The sequence below is a fragment of the Leptidea sinapis genome, chromosome 5 (assembly GCF_905404315.1).
Source record: "Leptidea sinapis chromosome 5, ilLepSina1.1, whole genome shotgun sequence".
Classification (NCBI taxonomy): domain Eukaryota; kingdom Metazoa; phylum Arthropoda; class Insecta; order Lepidoptera; family Pieridae; genus Leptidea; species Leptidea sinapis.
The window spans coordinates 11,834,219-11,852,833 of NC_066269.1; the positions used below are offsets into that span (position 1 = coordinate 11,834,219).

At 36.0% G+C, this 18,615-nt stretch overlaps 1 protein-coding gene across 1 annotated transcript in view; it reads left to right on the plus strand.

The window, feature by feature from the left end:
* The window catches only part of LOC126964467 (uncharacterized), a 103,556-nt gene extending 86,194 nt beyond the window's left edge, over positions 1–17,362 (plus strand). The window contains exons 13-21 of the mRNA XM_050807589.1: positions 1,137–1,614; positions 3,154–3,313; positions 3,504–3,546; positions 4,527–4,628; positions 5,432–5,559; positions 7,038–7,371; positions 9,173–9,326; positions 10,441–10,627; positions 12,472–17,362. Coding sequence (XP_050663546.1) covers positions 1,137–1,614; positions 3,154–3,313; positions 3,504–3,546; positions 4,527–4,628; positions 5,432–5,559; positions 7,038–7,371; positions 9,173–9,326; positions 10,441–10,627; positions 12,472–12,552 — 1,667 coding nt within the window. The 3' untranslated portion in view covers positions 12,553–17,362. The remainder of the gene's footprint in view (positions 1–1,136; positions 1,615–3,153; positions 3,314–3,503; positions 3,547–4,526; positions 4,629–5,431; positions 5,560–7,037; positions 7,372–9,172; positions 9,327–10,440; positions 10,628–12,471) is intronic.
* The last annotated feature ends 1,253 nt before the right edge of the window (positions 17,363–18,615 follow it).

Here is an 18,615-nt window from a genome sequence, read left to right on the forward strand (position 1 = left end):
CAAACTGTGCCGCGCGGATGATCGTCCCACATCCCCCTGGCCAGGCCGTAAAAGTCAACGCTCCTGTGATTCCTCCGGCGTTGCAAGAGAATATTTGCGGCTGTAATCAATTTCCATCATGTGACCCGTACGCTCGCTGGTCCTAACAATAATAAAAAACAATTTTAGAGAAAAAATCAAAATAAGAAAACGTAATGTAGGGCGGGACATACAATGAGGACCAAAATCAAAAATGGACATAATAGTCCACTGTGAAGAACAGCAACCTCAAAAAAAAAATTGCACACACCTTATTTAGAAGAAATAGCAACCAAGTCGTCAGACGGAGATTAAAGTATTTTTTTTTTTACATTACAAATTAAATATTACAAATTACTTCACTTAATTTTGAAGGCCAATTAGAAGATTTCTGGTTTACAACAGTTCAAAAGAAAATAGTATTGGTGGTTTGTGCTGAACTCATATTAAGATAAATAGTTGGCTTAATTAAAAATCTACAGTGAATTCATTCCATTATAATTTAAAAAATCCTATTAATATTATAAATGTGATAGTTTGTATGTCTGGATGTATGTTTGAACTTCTTTAACGCAAAAACTACTGAATGGATTTTGATGAAACTTTATAATAATATAGCTTACACACCAGAATAACACATAGGCTATTATTTATAAATCTATAGTGTGAATTATACTTTATATGGCTAAACAACGTTTGCCGGGTCAGCTTCTTCTTCTTCACAGTCGTTCCCTCATTGCTGAGGATCGTGACTCCGCTTAAGTTCGTCTACAGCTTTCCTCCATCTGTTTTGGTCTGTCGCATGGTGGAGTGCGATGCTGATGGGTTGTTTAGTCTGCTCGGATATTTGGTCAGACCAGCGTCGTGGGCTCCGGCCTCTTGGTCTCTTCCCCTCAATTTTCCCGGTGACCATCAAACGTTCAAGGTTATCAGCACCACGTCGTGCAATGGCGTTGGCCAAAGTATCCCATGATCCGCTGCAGACATGTAGTGGATAGACGTGGACGAGCCGGGTCAGCTAGTATATTATAAAGAAAATAAGAAGAAATTATAGTAGTTGTAAGGAACCATGTTGATTTGCAATAAAGGAGTTTTTATTCATTTAAATATATTCCCAGATTCTCGTCTGTCAGGCGTGTCGACATCATCGAAGTCTCTGTACAGCGACGGCAACATCTCTATTGAGCAAATCCGCGACATCGCACGAAGCATACGCCGTCACGAATGTTGCCACAAACTCAGCCACAACTCACCCAAGTACACCCGCAAGCAGTGTAAGAACTGCCACGCCTCCAAATACGGGAAATATTACAATTACAACAAAACCAGCGTTCGCTACCATTCGAAGGGTTTAGAAAAACCAGAGTTACCCACTTATGTTGGCACTTTAGAGTCAGATGTACATAAAGTTGAAAGTCCTGTGCCTTCGACGAAAAAAGATGGCTTGTGGTTGAGGGATGAGGAAAACTTTGGATACGGCAATGTCAACACTATGGCGTTCTGCTGTCGGAAGAGTGGATACGAAGGAAATGAACTGGTGTCGAATAAATTTTTACAAGTTGTCATCACGATTCTGATCTTCATTATGGCCGTTTGGTGAGTATTTTTATATCTAACAAATATGTTTTTACAGCTATCAAAATTGGTTACACTAACCTGCAGGAATTTGCACCCCGTGCAAACTTTGCTTAAACTTTTTTCATTATTATTTTAAGGGACTAGCATATTCTTATAAAAATTAGTCAAATTTAATTGAATGTGCGTAAGACGAATGAAATAGTGATGATGAGTCAGATCTCAATTGTATAATAGCAGTATTATGAAAAGATATTGATTTAAATAGTTTGTTGTCAAGAAATGGAGAAGTGAAGGTCACATTGAATGGAGGGTGAAAGTAGGTAACTAAGTGAACGGCAGCATGCTTTTCACAGCCAGAATACTCTAATAAGACGTGTCTGGTTGTTCGTAAGGTCGTCTTGGTGGTAACGTTATGATATAACTCTTAGCCGCGACTTAATCTGCATTTTTTACAAGTGTAACCCACGGACGAGTAAAAAAATAAGGACTCCGTGTCACCTTACATAACAGTGAGGCACTAAAACAATCCGATTAAACGTATAAATAAGCCCCACGCATACACGCCGATATATATATAAAAGCCGATCGGCCGCCATTATGAGATTTGCCATCGTCTGTTTCAGACAGACAGATCAGTTTGCGTCGCAATAAAATATTTTAAAAATGCCGTGATGCGTTGTAAAAACAATAATATAAAAGTATTTGTGGATATATGATTATTTAAGGGAGAAAATATTGTGTAACTGGTATACCCCGTAACCGCATACTAGCATAAAGGCGCTTCACTTGCTAATATCACGGCGCGGAGTCCTTTTTTTTTTACAAGTCCGTGGTGTAACCATTTTAGTTGGTATTCCATTACAATCATATGCAAAACATCATTTAAATATATCTCTCATGGTTAAGGCAGCATTTTTATTCTGACTTACTGTGCATATCCGACTATCACAAATATATATCGCAAAGGCGAAGGAAGTGTTCGAAATAGAGCAGGAGTAAGAGTACCAAGAACCATGTCAGGACCTTGACCAATGGAGGACCATGCGCTCTGTCTACCCTCTGGGAGGAAGGCAGGATTGTAAGGTGAAAACTTCTTAAGGCACGCTGGGCACTTTGTTTTGTAGGTTATGAATGAGACTGAGCTCTAACGCTCGGCTGTCTAACGCTCGCTCGATAGCTTTATTTTGTGTAAACTATTGCTTCTTCTTCTACTTCTAACTGAATAATTAATTGTAACCCCAAATTTGTTAAATTTCTCTAATCTTCTAAGTTTTCAAATAATTTTACTCGTGTTTTGTCTCTACACGAGGCATCCTCAGGAGTTGTTGACTCGCCAAATTCTGTCGCGAGACTCGTTGAAGATCAATATTAGCGGAAATACACTCAAGATAACTCAAAAAATTTGGATATTTATGTATTTCCGCAAAATAACGCCTAATTCATTAAATATGACCCCAACCTAAATAAAATGTGTTTGTGCTCGTGATAACGACAGTTACATGCTGTTTTGATACATAAATAAGTGTAGTGTGTGATATTCTGATAACTTGTTACCAGTCTGGTCGTGATGTCGGCTCTGTACTTCCGGGAGCATCAGGAACTGCTAACCATGAAGGAGATCCGGATGCACGAGAAGTTCTCCGCCTACCCTCACTTTGGTAAACTAAACGCGAACGCGCCGCATCGCGCCACGCCTCCTGACCTCAACCAAATACATGTAAGTACCGCACGTTGCTAGCGAACGAAAATTTTCTTCGCCTACCCGCATTTCGATAATGCCAATTCCAGTAGATAAAATTCCATTTGATACTTCATGTATTTCTAATTAACAATACCAGTTACATGTTGGTAATACTCAATATCTCTATTTTTCTATAAAATATTAAAGATTTTCAATATGTTTACAGAATTCAAAACCTCAACACACAGGAACAAAGAAGACAAACAGAGGTAACGAAATCAATGTTAATATATAATAATTTAAATTTATAATGAACTTTGTAGACGTCTAATAAGCTTCACTAAACTTGAACTTCACTAAAATAAAAAGTAATTTAATTGGTATAAGGCGCTACCTCTACGAGCTAGTGCAGGGGTGCTCAAGCTTGAACTGCTGGCGATCTACCTCAAAATTGTTAGACTACGATCGATCGGCTCTGAGAGGCGTCAAGTATGTGTGATGATGCATTGTCGTCTAGGTAGAGTGTCACGAGGACATAGATATTAGTTTTACGCAAAATATGCATTTTTTTAGTCAAGGTAAGTGTAGGTCTGCTCATAATTATTATTCAAAATTGCGAGTTTCTTGGTTCTTACAAAACAAACGCGTTCTAAATTTCTAAGCTTAACTAAATACTGACTTTGGATGTTGAAGCGTGACACTGCATGCCCTGAGCTTACTTTTCATAAGATGGTACGTAATTACTGATTTTAGTTTATTATACCGACTCAAAAAGCACTCGCGATCGACCTGTCGATCCCGATCGACCTGTCGATCCCGATCGACCGTTTGAGCACCCCTGAGCTAGTGTATCGTCCGCGCCCTTCTATTGTTATTTCCCGAGACGACAATCATCCTTAAGCGTTGAGCGTATACAAATAGACTTTGAACATTACCGCAACGAAATAGGGTATTAATTTGAATGAATGTTTTAATTTTATCTGTTTAACTTAATGTTTACGTACTTATACGCAATGCCGCTCGGACATTTTAATAGGTGATTGGGAGTCCGGAGTTTATAGAAATACGTGGTATAACCATAACACAACTCGCACGTGGTGGGGCGGTGTTAGTTAACCTCTCGGAATTACATCATTTTATTATTATTTCCCTCAATGACTTTTATTTAATTATTTAATTGAACAAGCACATTTCTTAAGTACTTTTTTCATACTGATAATTATTTGTATCTGTATGCATTTGTCCACAGAGAAAGTGCCCCACAAAAGCCCGGAGTACACGTCACTCGAGCCGCCTCTCCCCTCACCGACCACTATACACGCCTCTAGAAACTATGTTAAGAATATTCTACGTAAGTAATTCTGACCTCTTATAAAATGTTCTTTTCTTTTTCTAAAACTTTCACCACATGATCAGAGAAGAAACAGCTCAAGAAACTAACCTGGTATTCAACAAATATGCTTCATCAAATACATTCGTTATCATTACCACCGAAAAAAATGGTACATGGACTTGTTTATCAATTTTTAATAAATGTTTTGAACTGTACAAGCAATGAAATTATGTAAGTATTCTTACCGGAGTCATCTCAGATGCAAGTGCGGAGCGAATAGGGTCATGCTTTAAATCTAGTAAAAGACCAGTACTTTCAAATTGATAACAGTAGTAATACATTATACAATGTGTGCCAGGTCACCAACTGTTGCCTATTATTTTATAGTTACTCGATACAAAGTCACATAATGCACAAACCATTTTCTTGCGATCTGCCTCAGGCATTTGATTGTGTACACCACGATACATTGATCATGATATTGCATCACAATCGGGTCAGTAACATCTCTTTGCGCTTTCTTCCTGTTTATTTGACTGTCAGCACGAAGAGTAATCATCATAAGTGGGAAATAATTTCTGGTATTCGTTTTTGAAATGGTACACCCCAGGGATCTATACTTGGGCCATTCCTCATCTGGTCCGGGATAATCAGCAGTTTGATTTATTCGACGGCGAAAGTTTCTCTATTTTAAATTAGATTATGTTTTATGTGAACTTCAACGAAATATATGTACATAATTTCAAAGTTATCAATGTTTACTGCTTTTAAAATTTGTTTGGTACATAAATGTTATACAATGTTTTCTTGTTTGATTGCAGACATGGAGCAAAGTACCGCCGCCCCGCGCTGGCAAGGTCCGATGTTTGTGAGCCGGGTTGCTGACGTCATCGGGTCTGGTTGCACCTTCACTATCAACACTGACAACGAACTCGACGCCGAGTGTCAGGTAACTACACACCTATATGTAACATCATTCACTACTTAAATGAAGAAAAAACTTAGAGAATTTTAATTATCAATTTACAAATAGGTGGCAAAAAAGTATCCACTAATTTTAGGTCAGTATTTCACTCATCTGACAGCTTTAAAAGGAATAATATTATTATATTATTTTCACGCTTACATAAAGGACTATCTCCGCATACAGAACTGGATAATTAACGTATTGGTAAGATTTCATTCCCAAATTATATTCAACCACCAATTATATTTGAAAATAATTAATGTTAAGATTTCCGCGCGTTGAGATCGGGACAGAGTGCCATTTTAATAACGTCACGGTGACGTCACGCATAGGGAAATATGACATGGTGTTTCCGAGTTTATTCCAACGTGCGAAAAAGTGTCCCTCAGCTGATGTGGATACTAATGTGTTAATACTAATAATAATAATTATTACTAGTCCAAGGCGAAAATTCGAATAAGAAATTACCCGCCAGCTCTTCTTATACTTAGAAAGTCGACAGTGATTTAATAAAATATAATAATATGAACTTAGATTAAGGATTGGTCTACGCAGCGCTCCGAATTAGATTCCGCAGTCGGCGTAGTCACTTGGGCGTACTCGAGCTAGTCTCGAACAATGTGTGCCGTTGACATGTTCTGTTAAACTTTGCTAATAATTGAAACTAAAATGTCGGGTTGCACAGTAAAGCTTTGTAAAAGTAATACAAGAAATAAGAAAGACACTGGGATCACAAATCATCAGTAAATATTTTCTATTTTATTAATTTCAATGTAAAATAACACGAACCGTATGTTACATAGTTTGAAAGATGCCATTGAGTGCTGAATGCCATGCCATGCACACAAGCATCTAATAGTTGCCGTAATAAAAAGGCTATTGTTCTCAGGTAGTGCGGCATCTAGTTGGAGCGCAGCGGACACCAATCCTTAATCTAAGAATATGTATAATAAATTAAAATATTTAAGCCACTCTGCTTCTATCAAAAAGAAGTTAGGCCTTTATACACGTGAAGGCTGCTATCTACATTTTGCGCAATTACAACTTATTGCTGTAGAGAATAGAGAATTCTATTCGAGAATTGTAAATTATTGAAGTCAGTCATCTAATATATAAAATTCTCGTGTCATGGTGTTAAACATTGAACTCCTCCGAAACGGCTTGACCGATTCTCATGAAAATTTGAGTGCATATTTGGTAGGTCTGAGAATCGGACAACATCTATTTTTCATCCCCCTAAATGTTAAGCTGACCACACGAAATATTTTTTTTTTAATTTTTCTGACTTTTTTTTTAATTTGTACGATAATGAGTCAGCATTAAAAAATACATACAACTTCAAATTTTCACCCATCTACGATCAACAGTTTTGTATCGCGATTTTAATATCGGCAATACAACGTTTGCTGGGTCCAGCTAGTATAAATAATAAAATTGTAAAAAATGTTATTATTTCCCAGTCATCCTGTGGCTTGGATTCGCCTCAGACTTACGAGAACCAGGAACCCCTTGAGCGTACAAAGCCGGAGAAAGAACTGAATGAGACCTTCGTCAGACCCCTGGAACCGGCTGTCAGAGATAAAATCCAGATCCCCATCGAACGGAACCATTCAGAGAGCAAAGACAAAGACTTCAAAAAGGAGATGAAAGAAGAGATCATCGCGGAGTCGAACTTCTTGGAGAACAAGAATGTGAGCGAAGTTCGTTTGAGGAGGGAGGTGGGGGAAGATAATCCCCTGATGAAGACAAGTTCTGAAGAGATGACTCTTGAGAGATCGGAGGAGAATGCTCCAGGTATGATATCATAGCTTATACATAAAACTTTTTTATGCGCGTTGGGCTCTTTGTTTTGTAGGTAATGACTGAAACTGAGCTGTCACGCTCGAATATGTAACAAGTCGCCTAGGGGAGCGCGAACAGCCTAGCCATAGCTTTAAAATTTATTGTGCACGAATGATTGTTTGTTTTTTATATTCGTAAATATTAACTGTTTAAATTGCTATAAAATAAAAACTCATAGAACTTATCATTTCAACAGACTAGACGCAAACTTTACTCAAATTAAAATTCAAATATTTTTATTCAAAATAGGATGTGACATCACTTATTGAAAGTCAAAAAACTACCGCCCATTCCAAAATGAATGCCTCAGGCCTATAGGTTATTTTTTGAATGAACTAAAAAAACTTTTACGTATCAATATTTGAAATGATAATTAGGATGAACGCAAAAAATAAATATAAACAGCTTTGATATGAATATAATATTCCTAAAATATGCATTTGTCATTTAAATTACATGTCTACTGGTAGTATCTATAATCACATGTAGGTAGTATGACTGATGAGTGATGAGGAACGTTATACACTGTCTAATACATATATAAAATTCTCGTGTCACGGTGTGCGGGACCGAACTCCTCCGAAACGGCATGACCGATTCTCATGAAATTTTGAGTGCATATTGTGTAGGTCTGAGAATTGGACAACATATATTTGTCATCCCCCTAAATGTTAGGGGTGGTCCACACGATTTTTTTTTTTAATTTTTTTGACATTTTTTTTAATTTTGTTTGATTATGAGTCAGCGTTAAAAAATACATACAACTTCAAATTTTCACCAATCTACGATCAACAGTTACTTTTGTATCGCGATTTTAATATCGGCAATACAACGTTTGCTGGGTCAGCTAGTGATACGATAAAATTTGAATACAAATTTAAATGAACAATTCGTTGATAAAAGTTTGTTTTCAAAGTTTATTTGTGTATTAATCCCAGAAGTGAGGGTTATCACTTTTAAAACATAACAATTTGTGTAGATTTGCAATAGCGAGATCTCAAGTCAATATCCTAATATGCAAATATTGGGGTTGAGCAGGTTATCATCTGTAAAGTGGATCCTGTAGATGAAGCCACAACCCGAGAATTGAACGAAGCATACAATATTTTATCAACGATATGTCAGTCGAACGGTTGGCTCGGATGGGAGTGCGCTCGCACGGAATGCGAGAGGTAGCAGGTTCGAGTCCCGCATCGTTCATAAAATTTTATTTGTGTAATTAATCCCAGAAGTGCCCTCACTTCTGCACTGTGCTGTCTTATTAAACACATTGTAAAGTTACTCCTAGTTTAAAATTAATTCTCCATGTCATGTTATTCTATAGAGTTAAAATTATGATAAAGCTAAAATTTTTTAATTTGGAATAACTGTACATCGCGTTCTTAAAAACTTTTGTTAAAAAAATCAATATTCTGATTTGTGTAGAATATCCAATTATTATATATATATATCGTAAAACTTATTCCTTTGTTATCGTGCAACAGAAAATAATTGCTTTTCGTATAATAAATTCTCATACATTCTCCAGCTTTAAAAGTAATTTGGCTGTAAAAAAAAATGGTATATGCGATTTTTCGAAGAACAAATATTGTAAAAAAATATATAATTATTATTGAGTATAAATTAGTCTGGTAAATTTATTTCGGACTAATCTCGCTGCGTTAATGGACTCGAGCCGAATCTACCCGAAGAAATCCTTAATAATATTAAAACTATGAATTATTACATAGCTTAACATAATATTATATTTCAGAGTGTGACGTAATATCAGTGGGCGTGTCCAGTAAGTCTGCGTCGAACGTGACGCTGTTCTCGGAGGCGGTGTGTGCGAGCGGGACGCACAACTTCTCCTACTCCGTCCCGCTCTCGCACTGCTTGCAGCACAAACACGTCGACCTGACCTTCCGGTGGGTACCCCAGTCTTGATTTAATTTTCCGGGATGAAAAGTTTCTAAGATGCTGACTAGAAATATAAGGTATCAATATGCCAATATTTATTCTCTTGTTACATCCCCCTGGCTCGGTTTTCACCATTTTTTTTCTTTGTACAGAAATTTGATCTCTACAGATTTATTATAAGTATAGATAACAATAATTAGAAATAACTGTAATAGCATATTATATTTAGATCTTTGGTTAACTTGATTCGTGTGAGTAAGTTAGCATTACAGTAGTGCCAACTAACAGTTGATAGCATCATCATAGTGACAAACCAGAGCGCTCAGTTCGAGTGAACATTACTTATTATGAATTCTAAAGGGTAACGCTGAACAAATTGTATTGTCAGTGGCTAAGCTGCCACAAAGCGCGTGGCGCACATGCCCGTCTTAAGCCGCCGCGCGTTACCGACGCCAAATTCAACGAGCTCGTGTTACAATAAAATTTATTGCTTTTGAAGTGTTTCGGCTTGTTTGTAAAAAGGAACCTCAATACTTTTGTTATTAAACAAGCTAGCGCTTTGTTAGATTACATAAACAATAGATACTGCGTAATTTAAACAAATTTCGTTTAAAGTAGGGCTGTCATGCAGTTTTTATGATTTTTTTAGATTTACCTACAGATTACATTTCGATTATTACTAATGAATGTAGTAATTTTTTATAACTAAAACATACTTCAAAGTTACTAATTAGTCATAGAATAGTTATTAAAAAATCATAGATAATACAAAAAAGAATTTTTAAATCGACTGCTACAGATAATTTTTACGGCTGACCGCATTTTGACGGCTTGTCGTATTTTACACAGATAAAGTTTTAAAATTAAATATTCTTTCTTTTATAGTCTGTTAAATTAATTTTCTTGTGGTATATCGTGTAGCTTGTCTTACTCTGTGTAGGTATATTTAACGAAAAAATATCTGCTACCGTTGTGTGCCAAGCAGACATTAGATGTCTTATTGGCACCACGCGGAATAATTATTAGTCGAAACTGTATAATACAGATATTTCAATTTTAACTGTGTTTAAATTATCAACTCCTTCTGCATACATATTAAGTATTTATTGTGTGTTGCGCCAGATCATCAAAACTCCGCGAGTTTCGTCTGTGTGACCTGCAGTGCAAGTACGACACGGCAAAGAACTGCCAGTTGAACCGCGATATCGCGCGACCCGTGCCTGGAGACGGAGGCTGGAACTCCCGGATCAGTCTGGAGTGTAACCTGGACCGGCGCTTGAGGCTGCGTGCCCACTATGAGACCACTAAGGTGAGCTGGATGACTCAGATATATCATATACCCAGTGCTTTCGCGTGTAAATTCAATACAAGTTCAATCTTTTTATTCAAATATTATTTTTAAATCTCCAAGTGGACGATCTCTAAAACGAAATTGATTCATTAAAATGCTTGGGGCCTCCATTTAGAAATTAATGTTATAGTAAAATGCAGGTACATATGAATCTTGTTATCTCTACACAGTTATTAGTCGTATTCTTCGCCGTTGAAACTTTCGTTACTGGAAAACTTTATTCTGCATGTACGGTGCTGCATTTTGGTTGCTTACAGATTAATTTATGTTTAGTTATAAATTAAACGAGACTTAAGTACAATTGGTTTATTGAACTAAGTCTAAATGGTTGAAATGGTAAATGGTTATGGAGCACACGCGAACCGATTGATGCTCGAACGTGAACTGGGGGAAAATGTGGAAATACGGCACGTGCCAGCGCAACCGCTGACAGGGCGCAACGTGATGTTCCACTCGTACATGCTCCTCCTAGAGAAGGTGAAATGGTCATGAATATTGAAAATAGTACATGGTGATCAACAAACAATCTTAATCTAACGTACAGTCCCTATTTTATTTCACTATTCTCATCACTAAAACTATACCTAAACACAATAGGAGATGTAGATTTGTTAACACTATGCAGTGGTTTCTTATCACTACATTCTGCTTTTGCACTAACACTATAATGGACCGCCTCGCTAGTGAGTACCGTGCGCCACTGCCGCCAGCCCTACCACGTGTCTGCAGCGGCTGCCGCTCCCAGCACTAAGTAGATCCGGCTCGAAGGACCACGATGTACGGTGTTATGGTTGCCGATATTCCACTCGTACACTACAAATAGGCCACGAGGGCAGTAGCGAAGTTGGATCAGATTGGTAAAAGTACCAATCTGATTCTACTTCTCTTGGACATGTGAAGGGAAGAAAAGAGAAGCACATACGAGCGCACGGGTCACCTGATGTTATGTGTTCACCGCCTTGCATATTCTATTACAAGGCTATAGGAATTAACGCTCCTGCGTTGCCGGCCTTTTAGATAGGTATATGCTAATTTTTTTTTGAAGGTATCCATGTCATATCGACCTGGAAAGACCGTACAAGGAAGTATGTCCCACTGCTTGGTTGTACGGGGAAGAAAGTTTCCTTGACCAACCTCCAAAACCACACTGTGGAGGAACCACACATCCAGATGGTGGGGATGATATCCAGAAGCAACTTCTCTGCGTAACAATGATCTAATCGTTCTCAGAGCAAAAGTGTCTCCAACCATTTGACAAATGTCAAATGGTTGGAGCTGATACTGGGTTGGCGCCAGATCAGAGACGATAGAAATACTGTCTGGCTTGATCCTCTTTAGACACAGAATTGATCCTTCGAGCTGTTTCTGCTGAGTTACTTCTGCTCCTGAATTAAGATTCAGAAAATAGTTTTATTCTCAATGCATTCTATAATTTACAACTAAAGCCTTATGAAAATACAAAAGTCAAACAATATTGGTATACATTTTTAAGTATAGAATGTTCTTTATGAGAATAATTGATGAGATGAGCAATTAGTGGTACACCTTGTTCACTACAAGTGACTAATTAGCCTAGTATGGTCACTAGAGCTAAAGCTGTAAAACACAATAATGATTGACTGTGTGTGACATTCTTCACGTTTGGAAAATTCCTCGTACTCATCCTGTGCTAAGAAACCTCCCACTGGTATAAAAATTAATATTTTGTAAAATATTTTAACTTATTACTAACCATAAAGATGGACGGATAAATAAAGTACGATCAACTAGATGTAATAAATACTTTTTTTTTTAATTTTCAGGAGCTGTGTTACCTGAACGTGGACAGTAAAAATCAGTTTATTGAGTTCAACATTCACATCTACAGAGATTGCCATAACTAAACATATCATTTTATCAAGTCTAGGAGCAATGTATTCTTTATTTATTATATATGACGGTAGGATTTATATTATATCATGTGGTAGGAGATGATATAAGTGTATTTATATCGTACGGTAGGAGTTATTTTAAAATATTTATTCATTCCAAGTGCAATTAGTATTGTATCCGTCCTTATTCATCGAATATTTACTTAGTACCTAATGGTGAAGATTTAATATTGAAATAAGAAGTAAGTAATATACTTCCTTTTCATTAATATTTTGATTTATATTTATATAATTATTGTATTTTATACTTGTTTTCAACCATCAGTGTTACGCAGTAAAAGCTTGTTGACATTTTTGTTTATGTGTGTATTTATTATCTATACAGCTTGTTTCAAGCGTAATGAATCCTACTCCTCTAGAAAATTTGGGGTAAAAATATGATTTTTTTTTTTGTACCTGTATAAGATTTTATTTACATTATTAATAAACACCTAGGTTACTCTTTGTTTTTATTTTTGTATTGTAAATATTTAAGTATTTTTTGTAAAGAGTTTATGTTGTAAACTCTAGAGCGCTTGGTTTAGATGAAATCGACGCGGATTTGTATTTGAAGAAATAGTTTAATTTTACATAATGTATCTCATTTTTTATATTATTATTATCTAATATCTCTCCCGGACCGCTAGATATAATCTTAAAGTTCAGATTGCTACTTTCTTGACATATTGTGTGTCGCTCACACTATGACACTCAGGTGCATAGGTGCATGCATACTATTCTAATATAAAATACAAATAATAGATATTAGTATTTTATATTCAAAATATCCTTCTACTTCATCTTTTGTTTCTTTATTCTTAATTCAAATTTTATTCATTTATGTTCTACTTTTATCCTCGATAAGCTCGCACGCTCTATAATATATCGTTGTAAACTCTTCGATCCAGTGCTTCTCAGGTTCCCCTTACATCACACAGTATTTTTCTCAGTATTGATGATGAAATTGTCAATATCTATCAGTATTGAATGTTTCAGACTGTTTTATTTCTGTGTTTATAAAAAATATCGCGATGACTTGCAGCATTCGTACGGATATGCTATAAATAAAGGTTTTTGTTTAAATCTGCTTAGGGGTGATAGAAAATGCTTTTATTAATCGCCTGCATTAGAAAATTAAAAATGCTCAACCACTTTAACTACTGTATAACTTTGAACTATTATTAATTTTATTCTAAGTAATATTTTACGTTACAACAGCAGCCTCGATAGATTATCTAAATATTATAAGTCATCTGAAGTATTAATTCCTCTAAGATTTTTTAATCTACATGCAAAATGCACCTTAAACCCAGTTAGGGGTTATGTACGTGTCCTCGAGCGAAGAATTGATTCTGGCTGAACTCGGCAACTTATAACTCTGCTTCAACTAATTTGACAGTGGTTTCGCCTCTGCATGAGGCATCCTCAGGAGATGTTGACTCGCCAAACTCTGGAACGAGAGGGTCACTCTCATGATTACCTATTGTATGACTTAATATAATAGTTGAATTAATTATTACATATTATCATTTATGTTGAAAATCATACGTTATCGCTAATTTAAAATTATCGCCAAAGCTAGAGATTCTCTTACGAGCTTTAATCGCTAATAATTCATAAAATAACTGTTTTTGCCTCGAGTTTTGATGATATCTTACTTAGAATCTTATATGCGCATAGTTAAACGTTCGACATACACACGCTCTAAATTTAAATGTCGTAAACTCTTCGATCGTTAAGAATACTCAGTATTTTTATCTCGTTTAACAATGCAAGTATTCTAGAATTACATTTTAGAATTTTATCAATATTAGGAAGATTTTTATACTCTTCTAATATCTAGTCTCACAGTAGAAAATTTAGGACATCTTCTGCATCACACGTCGCACTACGGTCGTTATCCTTAAAATATCTGAAGAAATTCTTGCGCAATGCTCTTAAGGAGGGACTGTTTTTAAACAGCTGCGGATGCTCTAAGCTACAGTATCACGGCACGTCAGTACGTCCTGCAGTAGTTGATGGTCTAGGCTGTTGGGATTGGGAGGCTCCTTTGCACAGGATGCCGGCTAGATTATGGTTACCACAACGGGGCCTATTTAACGACTTAATATCTTACGTCTCAAGGTGACGAGCGCAATTGTAGTGCCGCTCATAATTTTTGGGTGTTTCAAGAATCCTGAGCGGCACTGCATTGTAATGGGCAAGGCGTATCAATTACCATCAGCTGAACGTCCTGCTCGTCTCGTCCTTTATATTCATTAAAAAAAACCTGGCTCCCAGAAACTGATAATACGTCAAAGTTGACTTGAGATCGGAGTAATCTCCCGTTCTACGCTCCGCGTCACTATACATTTAGGAATTATCGGGTTATGATGACCGTTCATTATATTGTAGTATTAACGTGCTGATTTTCAATTTACTACCGAAATAAACATTGACCAAAGTGAAAAGAAACATATATAAATCAATATGTGTAAACAATACCCTCACTTCTGGGATTATTACTCAAATAAAATTTGAAAACAGAATTTATGAACGATATGGGACTCGAACCCACGACCTCTCGCGTTCCGTGCGGGCGCTCTTCCAATTGAAACAAAAATCTGTTGATTTGATATTATATACATACAAAGACACGACTTCCAAATGATTAATGGCGTAATTAATGTAAGTAAAAAAAACAGCTTATTTTCAATTATGTTTTATTGGTGAGTGTAATGAAACATTACTTGTTGTCAAAAAGCGTCCCAATTAGTACGCTTTTGAGTCATGCAACGTGCTCGCTAATAATCTCCTTTTTAACCGACTTCGGTTTTTTTTTATGTATGTACATCGATCACGCTGAGCTATTTGATCTGATTTACGTAATTCGATGCGGAATAGATGCCATTTGGTCCCATAAATTTTTTAAATAGTTTGGCCCACTAGTTTTCTATCTGTTGTTATTTATCATTAACATCTTTCAAGTGCTAACAATTTTATTTTATAATTATCTTCGCCTATGATTTATGATGTATATGATATTGAATGTAGTTAATTTAATTTGAAACGAGTATCATTTAAACTATAATTTTAACTTGGTATACATTCCATTTCAGTACTTAATTATTAGTAAGTAGCGGATGTTTTTTTCTTATCAATTATTCCAAATGGTATATATATAGCTAGTAAAGACATACTGTTTATAATTTTATACTTTAAAAAGATGTTACTATAGGAGGTTATGTTATTTTGCATTTCGTCTAAACTAAAACAATTCAAATATTTAATTATTTACTTTTGAATGTATAAATTTATTGTTTCAGAGAAAATCTTAACTGAAATTTAGCCATATACACTAGAACTTATGTCTTGCCATGTAGGAAATTTGTCCAATGGTAGTTTTTAGTAAATTATATTGTAGGTTTTAGTAGGATTGTGTAAACATTAATGATCGCAGAACATCACGTAGTAAGTTTAAATTGTACTAATTATTGATATAAATCTTTAAATAAAATTCATGTAGGTAAGTTTAATTAAATGGCAATTTAATGTCACTTTTAACGGATTGAATATGTTTATGTGCGCTACAGACTAGGTATAGTACAAGATTCTACTGCTCAATTCTATTGCTCTGTTTTTTTGATACAACTAATTTCAGATCAATGCTATAATATGTTAACGATGGGATAAAAAATAATACGAAATTGGAGTACTGCTACGATTATCTATGGTATATGTCAACGCAAGAGAAAAGATGGAGGGACTGTTACAAACTTTAATACAAAATTAAAGTTTTATTTTTGATATTTACGATAATCCATAGTTGTCAATAATAAAAGGCCGCCAGCAGAGGCAATTTTTTTCAATTCTTTACATAATAAAATGAGGTAAACTTTATTAAAAAACAAAGAATTTATATATATTTTTTAATTAAGTTATATTATAAATATTTATAACTATTTTAAAGGCAACCCATCGCTAATACATTAAGGACATACTCTCTCAACATTAATATAAAATTAGTTTTATCAAATAAAAAACAGATAGCTACAGAGTCGAGCAGTGGGATCTTAGACTAGCAGGTACTATTAATGTTAAAAGTACAAAACTACAAAAACCAATCCGTTAATCCGGTTATTTACGTGAGGAATATATCTTCCAGTGCTTTTTCGGTGCTTTAACATCACAAAATATTTTTTAGCATTTTTTATAATTTAATTATATTTTTTAGTATCGATATCATTTTAAAAGATAGATTATATTTTTTTGTCTCTAATTTTACGTCAAAGACTTTTATTGTTATGTTAATCTGAAAATATAAATATAGTTAAGAATCCAATATGAATTAAATGAATTTGAATCTTCGAGTATGTTCGTAAAGTATTATGTAAAGTTAAACAAAATAAATCTATAATTTTGTTTGTCACTATTTTTTACAGTGAAAAAGTTTTTTAATCTTAGAGAACATAAAATTGTTTGTATTTTGTTAAATTTTCGTTCGCGAACTATTACCATTCCATTTTAGTCACCCAGAGACATTTATTATTATAAGTACCTACACACTGTAATAGGAAATGAGTTCAATGACCGATATTCTTTAGGCTCGGCGTCAGTTACAAAATGTATTTTTTTTTCTTTCTGTTTGGGTTGTGTGTATATTTGGTATCACAAGCATGTCTAATTAGCTATTATATTTGTAATTGTTTATGTATAAATTTGGTGGTAAGTTAAGGTACTTTAGTCTGTATTATGAATCCTATAAGTATCAAAGTTTAATATGAAATAAAATTGTAGAATTTTATGTTGTTTTATTGATTTAGTTGAAATGTTTTTGTAAATTACGAAATGACAAATGATGTCTCTGTCCATAGGGTATCACTATAAATCACTGAAACCAACATAGTTGCAGTCAGGGTGTGAATTGTGAATGAATATGTGTAAAGGTGTCGCCTGAACCCACATTTTTATATTTTTTAAAAAGAAGCCATCAGTTCAAAGCCTACTTGTAAACCGAACACGTTGTAAAACAAGAATATTTAAAGTCAATAGTTTATAAAAATGAAATTGAAAACGGCCAAGAGGCTCACGTGAGAAGGCAACCGCCCATGACATCCGCAACATGTGTCAAGAGATACGTTGCCGGCTTTTAAGGTGTATCGGTTTGGCAAAACAGTAGCCGGTTATTGATTCTACAAAATGGCTGTGCGAGGTAAGAAATTTCTTGCAAAACGTGCGGTTGTAGAATGCCTACGTCAGCGTGATTCGGATGGTATTTAGCATTTTGACGCAATATCTGGTGGTGGATATCGGCTCCTAGGTTTTTATGAAAAAGGAGGGCAAACGAGCGTACGGGTCACCTGGTGTTCAGTGATCACCGCCGCCCACATTCTTTTGCAACACAAGAGGAATCACAGGAGCGTTGCCGGCCTTTAAGGAAGGTGTAGGCGCTTTTTTTGAAGGTACCCATGTCGTATCGTCCCGGAAACACAGAACAAGGAAGCTCATTCCACAGCTTTGTAGTAAGTGGAAGAAAGCTTGAAAAGCGCACAGTAGAGGACCACCACACTTCCGGATGGTGGGGATTATATCCTAATTTATGGCGTGTCGTGCGAAGGTGGAATTTGGCAGCAGCAATCAGGTGAAACAGCTCTTCGGAGCCCTCCCCGCGGTAGGAGACGCACAATGAAGCGACAGCTCTACGCAACGCCAAGTGATCCAGCCGTTCACAGAACACTGGGCCTCCGACAATTCGAGCTGCTCTGCGTTGCACGGGGTCAAATGGATCGAGCTGATACTGGGGTGCGCCACGCCAGAGATTACACCTATACTCCATACGTGGCCGGAACTGCGCTTTGTAGAGTGCTAGAATGTGGACCGGCTTGAAGTAATGTCGTGCTCTATTTATGAAGCCCAGCTTCTTCGAAGGCAATTTGGCTTTGCCCTCCAGATGACCACGGAATTGGCATCGCTCGAGATTTCGAGACCCAGTGTTCTTATGCTAGGCGAGGTTTTAAGGGAAGTGTTGTCGAAGAGCGGTGATACGACAAATGAGTT